Source organism: Antechinus flavipes, chromosome 4 (genome assembly GCF_016432865.1).
Source record: "Antechinus flavipes isolate AdamAnt ecotype Samford, QLD, Australia chromosome 4, AdamAnt_v2, whole genome shotgun sequence".
NCBI lineage: Eukaryota > Metazoa > Chordata > Mammalia > Dasyuromorphia > Dasyuridae > Antechinus > Antechinus flavipes.
In genome coordinates this window covers 73,910,646-73,923,589 of record NC_067401.1, presented here as the reverse complement: position 1 = coordinate 73,923,589, position 12,944 = coordinate 73,910,646, and the positions used below count along the sequence as shown (strand labels likewise).

Sequence of the window (12,944 nt, the reverse complement as noted above, 5' to 3'; positions counted from 1 at the left end):
CTAGAGACCAGTGCCAGATCTGTGTATTTGTATGTGTGTTGATTGGATTCTTTATCAATTTAGTGAAGAATGAAATGGTAATTCCCGAGTTTTCCTTTCCCATAACCACTGCCATCCCGATTCTCACAAAAATCCTGATTATGTCCCTAACGAGGATGTTTCTTGGGATGAGTAGCTAGCCCTTTCAATCTGGAAGTGATTAGGGCTTTGAGGCCGAAGGCTCGAGGAACAGGTCTGAAATGCGAGTTCCAGGCGTCTTAGATGTAGAGCCGGGCCCTTAGAGGTCATTTAATCAAAGACGTGTTTGTTCTCTCCCTGGGACTTTTAGTTACAGGACTGCTCATTCTATGTAACTTAGGAGAGGGGCAAGCCCGCTCTGACTTGTGTGTAATCCTCGAGACCCACCACAATACACTGGAGAAGAAGAAGGGGTCAGCTACCCCCTTGTAATTACTGTGGAAGGAATCGAACATAATGTCTGGGGGCTTGCCCTCTGTTCTTAACGCTGACTTTTTCTGGTTCAATAAAGGAGCCATGGGGGCGACTCAGAGAAATCCAACACGTGGGAATCCAGTGGCAAGTCCAAGCATAGAAATGATGAGTTCATCCACATGGCCTTCCACTCTTGGGTGTATGCCCCATACAGAGACAACTAGGTGGTGCAGACCAGCAAGACTCATCATCATGATTCCAATCCAGTCTGGGCAAATTTCCTGCCTCAGTTTCCTCATCTCTTGAATGGGCTGGAAAAGGGAAATGGCAAACCACTCTGGTTTCTCCGCCAAGAAAACCCCAAAAGTGGGTCATAAAGAACCAGACATGACTGAATAACCACAATCCCCCATCTACAAAATAAGAGCAGTTTTCAAGGTCTGCTTGAGCGCTATCTTGCAGAATTCCTAGCTTTCTTCAGAGCTCATCTCAAGAGTGCTTACTTGGTCTTTCCTGATTCATCCTGGCTTTTAGTATCCCTCCCCCATCCCACTCTGAAATTACTTATTTCCTCATAAGAATATAAGCTTCTTGAAGATGAGGACTTTTTATTTACAGCTTTGTATCTCTATTATAACCTAGCACAGTGCTTGGCATTTAATAAATGCTTGCTGGTTGATTAATTGGCAACTGTCGAGGAGAAAACATTCTTAAAATGACAGCAGTCAACATAGCATCGTTTTCCATTGGGAACTGTTATATACACGGGAGAAGGAATTCTGGCACAGTTCAGTAGATCAAATTTACACCTTTGGCCATGGGAGAAAAGTACCTTCCTAGGCATCTGTCACAGTCTATTTGCATCAGAGCTGCTGGCAGCAACCCAGATTTCCCCATGTGTTTTGAAAACTGAAATCTGCCCAATACCTTTTTGTGATTTCCTTTAGTTATCATGAACTATTGTAGCCAGAATAAAAAAGCTCTTGGAATGTTTTAATATTTAATGTAATGTTTGGGGTTTTTTTGTAAATCAAAGCAAAATGAATTCACAAGTAAAGAATCTATATTTTCAGTGAAAAGTAATAAATATAGCTGACATTTAGGGACACTCTAAGGTCTGCAAAATGCTTTATATCCCTTTTTTTTGTCTTTGTGCCTTCTGGATACTATTGGGTCACACCTATTTTAGAGAAAAGGAAGCTCAGGCTCAGAAATATGGAAGTGGTTTGCCTTTGTTTACACAGTGTCCGGGGAGAGATTTGAACCTAACACAGACTTGTGAGTCAAAGCCTATGTAACATACCTGATGCTCCCTTGTCGTCCTCCTAAATGTCAAAGTTTCTGCCCAGTGACTAAACAGCACCTGGCAGGTGACTGAGAAAGCAGGGATGAGGGACAGCGAGAACACCAAAGTTTCCACCTAATTCAGTTCAAATAAGCACCTGCTCTGTGCCAGGCCATAAAGATGAAAAAAACCTAAATAAAACTTTAATTCCGATGCCTTCAGTCCAAGAACGGAGTAACCCCAAAACCTGTTCGAGGCTGCTGTATTCAGGTCTCATCATTAATTAGGAACCATGTTTCTGTAGTTTAGCTTTTGAACATCTATTACAATGGAGGGCCTGGAATTGAATCTGAGGCTCTGCTAATTACACCAGCTGTGTGACTTTGGGCTAATCGTTAACATTTCTGACCCTCAGTTTCCTTATCTGTAAAGTGAGGAGGTCAGACTACATTACACAGCTGAGGAGGTTCTTTCTGTGACTTGTGGTTTTTTTAAAAATTAGAGATACTGAAAGGGTTCCAGTGGCTCTGGGGCCAGGGCCTGGGAAAATCACCAATCTTATTAAAACAGGAAATGGTTGGGCGTCAGGGTCTAAATGAAGAGTGACCTTGGGTCTCAATCTCGGCTGACCTCATGCCATTTCTTCAATTAATCCACATGTAAAGTAAAGGTCAATACTTTTGTGAGACCCTAACCATATAAAGCAAGTTAAAAGCAACCCAAAATCCCACAGAACAGTCAACTCTGAGGTGTCATTCAAAGCCTGGGAAGTGAGGTTTCTCCCTGGGGGAAGAGAAGTGATAGATGATCATAGGGCAGCAATCTTAAAGTTCCTCAAATCCAACCCATCTGACAGTGGGAAGTGGCAAAAGAACAAGGCAGAGGAAACAAGGAGGCTACAGAGCCCTCCAATTACGAAGTGCTTTTGAGAGACATTTCAAGCACTTGAGAAATCACTGCTGTTCCCTTTGAAAAACTGATTATACTTTCTGGTGTTAGCACTGGAAAAAAATAATACTTAAATGGCATTTTCCAAACAAATGGCATTACCATTACCTCCCAACACAGTCCCACCCTCCTCTGAGCTGGAAAATTGTTTTTGTTTTGTTTTCCTCCATTTTGTTGAAGAAATGGGAAAAAGGATACTTATGGAACAGAAAGGCTATATATGTATAGGGCATTGAGCAAAATTTTTCATAGGTTCTGCCTATCTCCCACCAGTCTTCCTTTCCTCAAGGACTATCACTATATTTCAGTATTTTCATAGTTCCCCAAATACTAAAACAATAAAATAATAAAATTTTTTAAAAAAACACTTTATAATTTGTAAAAAAAATATATATTGTACATACCAATACATGTATATAGGCATATATATTTAAACTATATTTAAATTGTGTGTATATTTGTCTATCTTTAGCAATCCATCTATCTAGTTAAAAAGGTTCTTTTAACTAGTAAAAAAGATCTTAAGCTTTTTAAACTCCTTGAAAGGAACAGATTGTTTCACTTGTTGTCGGTTGCCACTATGGTCAGTCTAGAACAGTGGTTCTCAAACTTTTGTTTTCAGTACCTTTATCCTATTAAAAATTATTGAGGATCTCTCCAAAGCGTTTTTGTTTATCTGGATTATATTTATAGACATTTACCATAATGGAAATAAAAATATTTTTGAATTGTAGACCCTCTAAAAAGATTTCAGAGATCCCCAGGATTCTCTGGACCATACTTTGAGAACCACTGGCTACACTACATAAATGCTTAACAATTAATAAAGATTTATTAAGCACCTACTATATGCCAGGCACTGAGACAAGTACTAGGAAGACTAAGAGCCCACAAGGACCTCATAATCCAGTGGGGAAACAAGCAAAGATATCCAAGCTATATAGGAAGTAACAGGAAAAGCTCTAGAATTAAGAAAGGTTGAGAAAGGCTTCCTGTGGATCGAAGCTCATTAAATTAAAATCTGCAGTCATGTAACTGAATGTGGGGGTCCTGAAAAAATTGGCAACAGTAAAAGGTTTCTGAATACAGTCACCAAAAATTAATTCAAAAATCAAATGTGAAATGAATATGAAATGTTTCTGGAAGTCTGCCCATGTTGTATCACATATGTCTATCACTGTGATTCTGTTGTGGTTCTGAGCACACATGTACACTTTGCATTGTGCATGCACAAATACTGCCAGAAACACCTTGGCTCAAATTCAAGATGAATTCACATAAGAATTTCTCAGGCAAAAAGGAGACACAAGTGGTAAAGGTTTAAAAAGCTCTGTTGTAGATGGTGGGATTTTAATTGGGGTTTGAAGGAAGCCAGGGAAAGCAGTAGGTGAAGATGAGAAGCAAGAGCACTGAAGGCACTGGGAGACAGCCAGAGAAAATGCCTGGAGTTAAAAAATACAGTTTTGTATTTAAAACAGCCAAGATATTAGTATTCCTGGATCAGCAAGTATGCAAGAGGAAATAAGGGATAAGAAGACTGGAAAAGTGAGAAGAAGCTAAGTTATGAAAGGCTTTGAATGCAAATAAAGGATTTTATAGTTGATCCTGGAAGTGAAAGAAAGTCACTAGAGTTTATGGGATGGAGGACAGGAGGACATGGTCAGACCTTCTCTTTAGGAAAATCACTTTGGTGGCTGACTGGAGGATAGATTCAAGAGGGGAGAAGCTTGAGGCAGAATCACCAGCAGGCTATTGCAGTAGTTCCAAGCATCAAGTGATGAAAGCTTGACACTTGGCAGTACGAGAAAGAGAGCATTTGAGATGATACAAGGGTGAAATCGATAGGCTTTGACAACAGAATTGGATAAGGAAGGGTGAGATACCATGAGAAGTCAAGGATAAAATCTAGATTGAAAGCTAGAGGATGCTGGTACTCTTGACAGTAACAGGGAAGTTTGCAGGTTGGGGGGAAGGCTTAGGGGGAAAGATAATGAGTTCCATTTTGGAAATCTTGAGCTTAAAATTCCCCCTAGCCTTCCAGTTCAAGATATTTGAAAGGGGATTTAGAGATATAAGTTTGGAGATCAGCAGACGTATTAGGGCTAGACTTCAGAAACATCAACATAGAGATGGTAATTAAATCCATGAGAACCGATGAGCTCACCACATAAAGTATTCTAGAGGGTGAAGAGAAGGAAGCCTGAAACAAAAAGTATAAGAGGCACTTATTGAAAAGGTGTAATCTGGATGAGGATCCAGCCAAGAAGACAGAGTGGGTGGTCAAGTAGGTATGAGGTAGCCCTAAAAACTAGAAAGAACAGATTATCGAGGAGCAAGTGTTAAAAACTAAGGAGAGATCAAGGGGAACGAGAAATTTCAACTGAAAGCCTAAATTGGACAGTTTTGTTTATATTTTTTATGTGCCTATCCATTTATGTGTTCATAACCAGAGGCTAAAAAGTCTATGTTGCCAATCTCAAAAACTTCATTTGTGGAGACTTGATTATTCAATGTCGCCCGTCTCCCTGAGAGGAAATTCAGGCAACCACATTGCCTTTCTCTCCCTTTAGGGAATTCTCTGAAGAGAATCTGGAACCAAGAGTATTCTCTGTAAAATCTGGAAGCCAAATACTAGTTGGGTGACCCTGGACAAGTGATTTAATCCTGTTTTCTTTGGCTTTTCTCATCTATTAAATGATCTAGAGAAGAAAATGGCAAATCACTCCAGTATCTTTCCAAGAAAACTCCAAGAGAGGACACCACACACACACACACACACACACACACACACACACACACACACACACAAAACAAAAAACAAGATGTAGAAATCTTGACAAGATTAAATTGCAGGTAGTGAAGAGTTGGGACTGGCGGGAGGCAAGATAAACAGAAGCCCTGGGCATGAACAATAGTTAGAAGAATGATGAGGGACACCTTTTATAAATGTACATCTTTTTAATAATCAGAAAATTTTCAGTAGGCATAAAAATATTCATTTTGGGATAAGTCAGTGTCATATATAACAATGAAGTCTCCAAGGCTCTAGTAGACTTTAACACACAGAGATAAAACATTTGACACTGTTGACTATTGCTCCCTTACTACCCCCGCCTCATCGATCCTCCTTCTTTCCCTTGGCTGCCGTGATGTTACCATATCTAATTTTCCTGACAGATCCTTCATTTTCACTTCTGGTTTCTCATTCTCCTATTCCTAAGTAGGAATCTAACATAACTTCCACCCCCAGGCTCCACCCTAAACCCTCTTAACTCTATTCTTGGGGTTCTTAAGGACTCTCAAGGCTTCTTTACAGATGACTTCTAAAGCTATCTCCTATTTCCAGCTGTCTGCTGGACATTTCTGAATGGATATCTGACATTTCAAACTTAAAATATCTGGAAAAGAATTTTTCATCACACTTCTTAAACTTAAGCCTTTTTTCTTAACTTTCCCATCGTTTCCCTAATCATCTAGGCTCAAAACCCCAAAGTAATTCCTGCTCCTCAGCCTACCTCTTCATCAACAGCCAGTTACTGGAAATCTCAAGACCCTTCATGGCTTCAATCTACTTTTCCAACTTTTCAGATTTTTCATATCACTCTCACTCCTACCATCTTAATTCAGCCCCTACTACCTCTTCTCTTGGACTATTCCAGTGGTCTCCAAATTGAATCTCTTTGCCTCAAGTCTTTCCTTACTCCAGTTCATTCTCCACTGAGCTGCCTAAGTGATTTTCCTTAAGTCCAGGTTGCTCCCTTACTCAGTCCACTCCAGTGGGCCCCTATTGCCTTTAGGATGAAAGACAAATTATTCTGTTTGAATTTTAAAGTCCTTTTCCACCTGGCCCCAACATAATTTTCCAGATTTATTATACATGACTTTCCTCTCTATGCTCCAACCAAATGGACCTTCCTGTTTCTTACATATGGTACTCACATCTCCATGCTTCGGCACTAGCTGTCTCCCATGTTTGTAATCTTTTCCCTCCTCAGCTCTAGCTTGCAAAATCCATTCTTTCATCATTCAGATTGCAAACTGCATTCTGCTTGAAACCTTTTCTGATTCTCACCCCTGGCCCCCAGTATTCTGTATATACTCGCAGATCACAGTCTTCAATAAAATAGGATCTTTTTGAGAATAGATGCTGTTATTTTGTGATTTGTATCTCCAGGGTTTTGCACAGTAGGTGCACAAATGGAGGTAGCACATTGATGGGTTAGTTGATAATTTTGCACTCCAGTCAAATTCTGCCCTCTCTCCAGACTCTTGTACCTTTATAATATACCCCATTTCCCCCAAGGGAAATAGATTCCCCTTTATCCCACCATTAATCATTGACATTCTTAATTTTCAAAGATTACTTCTGGTCACAATAGCTAGCAGGAATGGTGGGATCAAGTGAGGATTTTGTTTTAAGGATGGAGCAGATAAGGGGTGAGTTATATAGAGTATAAAAAAGAATTTAGATCATCAAAAGCTAAGAAAAAATGGTTGATGGATCAATCCTGCTAGTGAAGATCTCCACTAGGACCTACCACTAGAGATGATCTGTGCAGGCTTCCCCACACTGCTATCTAGAAGGAGGAGATATTTCAATGAGGCAACCCAAAACTGGAAGGCACTGGTAGGTTTCCCCTGACAAAAGCTCTTTTTAAGTGAAAGCTAGATGGGACTGAGGCAGTTTTCAAACTAGGCCTTTGTTTTAAAAGTAGGCTCATAACGTGGGAGTGAAAAGCCATTGCCTTGGGATGTTTGTTACAGTTTAGATTGTTTGGTTTCAATATTTCTTTCCTAAACCTTCTGTTTTCTTTGACCTTGGCCAGTGACCCTTCAGGAAAAGCAGTTTAGGGACAAGATAATAACAATGAAAGCATTTATACAGCACTTTCGTGCTTTGCATGTGTTAGTTCATTTGACTGTAGATGAAGTGTCTGCCATCCCCAGCATGTCTGTGTTGGTTGTGATTTGGCCCCAGTGCGAATTCAGAATGTGGAGTTTATCACCTAGAGTTAAGAGGTGGTTAAATGATGCAATGGATAGAATAGGGAAACAAGAAAACCTGAGTTCAAATCTTACCTTAAAAGCTCTAAGACTTGATCACAGGTCAAATAAATCAAGTAAATTCTCAGCTATAAGGCATTTTTCATTGGATTCCACAGTCTTTAAGAAAGAAAAGGACTGTGTGGTCCTTGACTAAGAATGGGTTTATTGAGAACAATCTAACTTCATTTTCTTTTCTGAAAAATCACAAAATTAGTATGTTCAGAATACTGTGGACACAATTTACTTTTCAGTAACATTAAAGTATTTTAATGAGTTTTTTTTTTAAAGGACTAGTTCTGATGCTTCTTCCATGAAACCTTTTCTAGTCCTTTACAGCCGTAAGTGACCCCTCTCTCTGAAACTTGGACAATGACTTTTCCTATGGATTTAAAAACATCCTTACAATTAATTTGTGTGTGTGTATGCCTGCCCCTTACTGCCTTAACTTAATCTAAATTTCTTATTCTGTGAATAAGAAATCCAAGGCCCAGAGAACATAATTAATGATTAATCTAAGATCATGTTTATCATTGTTGTGTCTTTGGTAACCAGCACAAAGTAGGTGCTCAATAATGATGTTAAGGGATTTAATTAAATCAAGAAGGTTTAATTTTCAAAGTCTGCCTAAGGTACACAAATGGTCTTTCTCCAGTTCTAGGAAGCAGTACTCAAGATGGAAATCTAATTTTACTTCTGAATAAATGGTCCAATCACTGCTACTGTCTAGCAGGGAGGACCAGGCATCTTACAACACTCTAATAGTTTTAATTGGTAGAAGTTTCAGAGAGGCATATATTTTTAGGCTTATTATAAGGAAAAATTTGCTGACAATTAGAGCTACCCAACACTGGAATGGCCTGGCTTGCCTTGGGAAATAGTAGATTTCCCCTGACAAGAGGTCTTTAAATGAAGGCTAGATGGCCATTTATCAAAGAAGCTACAGAGAAGGTTTAATTATAACCTGACAGAGAATTAGGCTTTTCCCCCTTCTCTAACCATTATCATTAATCCTCTCTACTTAGTGGTCATCAATGTGTCCCCACTGTGCAAATAATGTAATTTATGCCTTTTGTTTGTAAAGCCCTTACCTCTCAAAAAGTAGCAGAGCTTCTTAAGCATCCTGACATAGTAGGTAAGAACTTAGGGTCCAGATTCAGAGGTCTTAGATTAAAATCTCCCCTCCTCCACTTATTACCAGTATAAGAATAGGCAAGTCATGTAACCTCTCCTCTGGAATAGATTCTTCATCTGAAAAAGGGGAGGCTGGAACTAGCTGACCCCTGAGTCTCTTCTGGCTATAAGATGATGAGAATGAATAGAGCATTTTCCTCTTTGCTTTTTGCACTGTTCTGAGAAAATGAAGGGAAAGGACAAGGTCTGTGAGGGGCACTGTGTGCTGCTCATACAGAACATGTGGAGACCAGATGCTCCTGGGGCTCACCTTGCCACTTGGGCTGCTTTCTATTCTTCCTCCTTCTAAAATCTTGCCTTTTTTTGAGAGGAGAGAATGGAAAGAAAAAGCAATCCTTTCATTTCAAAGGAAATTTCCAACATAAGGGCCAGGGGAATTAATAGTGAATTGTGGTCACACTGTAGATCAGCCAGGGAAGAGAGGCAGGGACCCCTGTGCCTGAACTCAGTACATGTCTAGAGAATGAATGAGCTCCCTGGCAACTTAAAATGGCAAAGCCACAAATGGGAAGACTCAGAATTCACATGCCTCGCAGATTACTGTGACATCCCCCAAGAAGGAACGACAAAATGAAGTCTGGCTCTGCATCAGCTAGGAATAGAGACCTCGGTAACCATGGTCACTACCCCATCCGTAACCCTCACCATCCTCCCATCTGGCTGGCCGGGCACCCAGAAAGTGATGCACAAATTAGATATGCTTCTTCCCTTGGTATTCCATATATAAAATTGGCAGAAAAGATGCTGCCAAGAGGTATGGCCAAAAAGGACTAAATGTACCAGAAAAAGAAAATGAAATGGTTTGCTTATTGTCACAAATGAAAAATAACTTAGTTCCAGCAGCATCAGTGAGATGATTTCATAGCAAGTCAAGCAAGATGTTTTCGGTCTTTCCTCTCTTTGCCTGACTCTTCAGCATGTCACATAAGATTGCAATGGTGCTATATTTCACAGGAAATATAGCCCCTGATGGTCCCCTGAAGAAGGAACTGTCCTTTCCTATAGCTCATACTGGGAGATTCTAAGCTAAATGAGAAACCATAGATGTCTGAAAACTTGATCCTGAAGTTGATATACTTCACACAGGAGATATCATCCAGTGTGAAAAATTCAAGATAAAAACAGTAACAATAATAGACATTTATATAGTGCTTTAAAATTGACAAATTTCCCTTAACTGGTGGTGAATCCCATTTAGCCTCCCAATAGCATAATCCCAAATTTACTCACATTCAAGTGATTTGGGCAAATGCCCAAATTGACCACCAGTAACAACCACCAATGTTAATCTAAGTCTATGGAGGGAAATCTCTAGTTGTAAGTTTGTAGGTTGACTGAGGAGTCAAAAGACACAAATTCAAATTTTGCTCCTGGATCTTGGTAGCTGTGTGACCATGAGTAAATCATTAAAGTCTGAGTCTCATCTGAAAATTGAGGATAATATCTCTAAATGCTGCTTTAAAGGATTAGTGTGGACTTGTGCTCTGCAAACTCGAATGTGCTATATTATGTCAGTTACTATTATTATTTAATACTTCCCACAGTTCCCCCTTCTGACCACACAGAGTAAGCATCTTTTATTTGCTAGTGATACGGGCAATCTCACAGACTTGAGCAATTAAAAAACAAAATATAAACTCAAAAAACTAGAAGCCCCCAAACTGGAGACAGTGGGTCCCATGCTAGGAATTCCATTCTGTTCCCAAACCAACATCCTTGTTTGAAATCTAAGTACCATATTTTGTTGCTAAAGTAGGTACCAATAAAAAAGCAACCACCAAAGCAAAACAAAAATAACAATAAAGATAAAATCAAGCACTGATAGAAATTTTGGTCTTAGAGTAAGGACCTTGGGGTTTTTTCATCCTTTGTTTCTCATGTTGCCTAGTGATCCTGACTTGGTGACTATCCCCTTACCCTGCCCCATGACAGAAACTGCCATGGATGCTGATCTCCATGGTGGCAATGATTTACAGTCCCAGAAAAGGAAAGCTGACTTTTACAAATGTTTAACAGTGTGACATTTGAAACTAATTGTCTCCACTGGGCCACAAATAGGTCTAGTTTTTAAATGGCCTGCATAGCTATTCGGTTACCACTTTCTTTATCTAGAAGTCACTGCTGATGGCAAGGCTGGGCTCAGGCTGGATTAAGACACGAACTTTCCATTAATGGTCTTTGAGAATGATTCAATTCAATTCCTAACATGATGGGCTGCATACAAGGCCCAGTACTAATGAGGAGTGAGATAAAAAGTTTAAACAAGACACAGCTCTTGCTTTCAGGGAACTTTCAGTCTGATGGAGTGATAGCACATGTACATGGGTGACTATAAAATAAAATACTGCATAGAAAATTCTTGAGAGAAGCATTAATAAAAAAGTGCTCTTGAGATACATAGGGCAAGAATTAGGTTTTTTGGTAATTTGATGTGTTTTATACATTTTAAAATATTATTCTGAGAAGGAATCTGTAGATTCCATCAGAATGCCCAAGGGTCCTGTGACACAGCAAAAGTTAAAGCTTCCTGAGCTAGATGATCACTGTGGTGACTTTCTCTAAAAATCTGTAAAAATAACTACCATCCAGGAAAGGAGACCTCTGGTGTTAATTTCCTAATACCACTAGAGGGTGTGAGATATATAGTTGGCCAGTTTCATCCCTGGGCTTTTGTAACAACCTGGGGCAAGTCCACAAGCTTCTTTCCAAGAAAGAAAGACTTCTGACCTCTTACCCATTTGAGACACAGCATCTTTAGCCATTTCAGAAGTTTCTCATAAGCAAATCACTCAGAAAAGTACGGTTAAGTGAAAATATGGAAAGATCGTTATTTTTTGTGCTTTTTTTTTTCATGATGTTTTGGACTGGTCCAGGAGGAAGTCCACAAGCTTCTTTCCAAGTGAGAAAAAGACTTCTGACCTCTCTCCCCTTTGAGGAACAGCATCTTTAGCCATTTCAGAAGTTTCTCATAAGCAAATCACTCAGAAAAGTACAGTTAAGTGAAAATATGGAAAGATCATTATTTTTTGTGCTTTTTTTTTTTTTCATGATGTTTCGGACTGTCCAGGAGGAAGTCCACAAGCTTCTTTCCAAGAGAGAAAGACTTCTGACCTCTCCCCCTTTGAGGAACAGCATCTTTAGACATTTTAGAAGTTTCCCATAAGCAAATTACTCAGAAAGAAAAGTGCAATTAAGTGAAAACATGGAAAGATCATTAATTTTTGTGCTGTTTTAACAGACCTAAGTATTTACCTTGCAGTCCATCTTCAGCATGTGCTTGGCGATAACCTTGGGATCATTATTGGTGAACAACTCCTTGGCTCGTTTCAACATTGATGTTTCCAGAGGCTTGTTTTCAGGAGGAAGGAGTTTGGATTCAAAGTCATTGGGTCTGAAGGAAGAGACCGTTTCCAGAAAGGGTGTCACAAACACCCCGCCGCCTTCCTGTCCCTTCTCCATCTGGGCAGCCAAGGGGGCCCGAGAAGGCCTTGGAGCGTCGTCGTCCAGGATCAGATAGTTGGTGCCAGAGTTTCGGAACGAGAGGGCCCCGTTCTCCCTGGGCATTGGGGGCTCCCCACAGCCGCTCTGGGGACACAGAGCCTGCTTTGTCCCACAGAAGCCAGGGGGAAAGGCAGGGTTAAGTTCACAATAGTTTGCCTCAAAGTTGTGCCAAGTGGAAGGGGACGGAGGTGGCTTGAGGAAAGGCACTTTACTGGGCTTAGGTGGAGGTTTGGGGTACAGCTGGCTGTCCGATCCTCGCAGGGCTTCCCCGGGGACCTGGGCTTCCAAGGAAACCCTCCGCACCACCGTGGGGCTGAGTGTCGGCTCACTGCCTGTCCTGAACACCGGGGAATTTGGACAGGGGCTTGTGTCTACTCCAGAGGACTGGAGCGGCAGCTTAGAACCTAGAATTAAAAAAGGAGGGTCAAAAAAAGCCCAGTTGTAGGAAAAACAAAACAAACAAACAAAAATAAAAACAGCCTCCCTCCTTTTTATTAAACTCAGCATGAAAAACACTGACAGCTAAGACTAGATCTAGGAG

At 40.3% G+C, this 12,944-nt stretch overlaps 1 protein-coding gene across 3 annotated transcripts in view; it reads right to left on the bottom strand.

Moving 5' to 3' along the window:
• Window positions 1-12,944, bottom strand: part of BCAR3 (BCAR3 adaptor protein, NSP family member) — a 165,860-nt gene that overhangs the window by 10,480 nt on the left and 142,436 nt on the right. For all 3 annotated transcript variants that reach the window (XM_051993319.1, XM_051993320.1, XM_051993321.1), the window contains one exon: window positions 12,155-12,807. In XM_051993319.1, coding sequence (XP_051849279.1) covers window positions 12,155-12,807 — 653 coding nt within the window. The remainder of the gene's footprint in view (window positions 1-12,154; window positions 12,808-12,944) is intronic.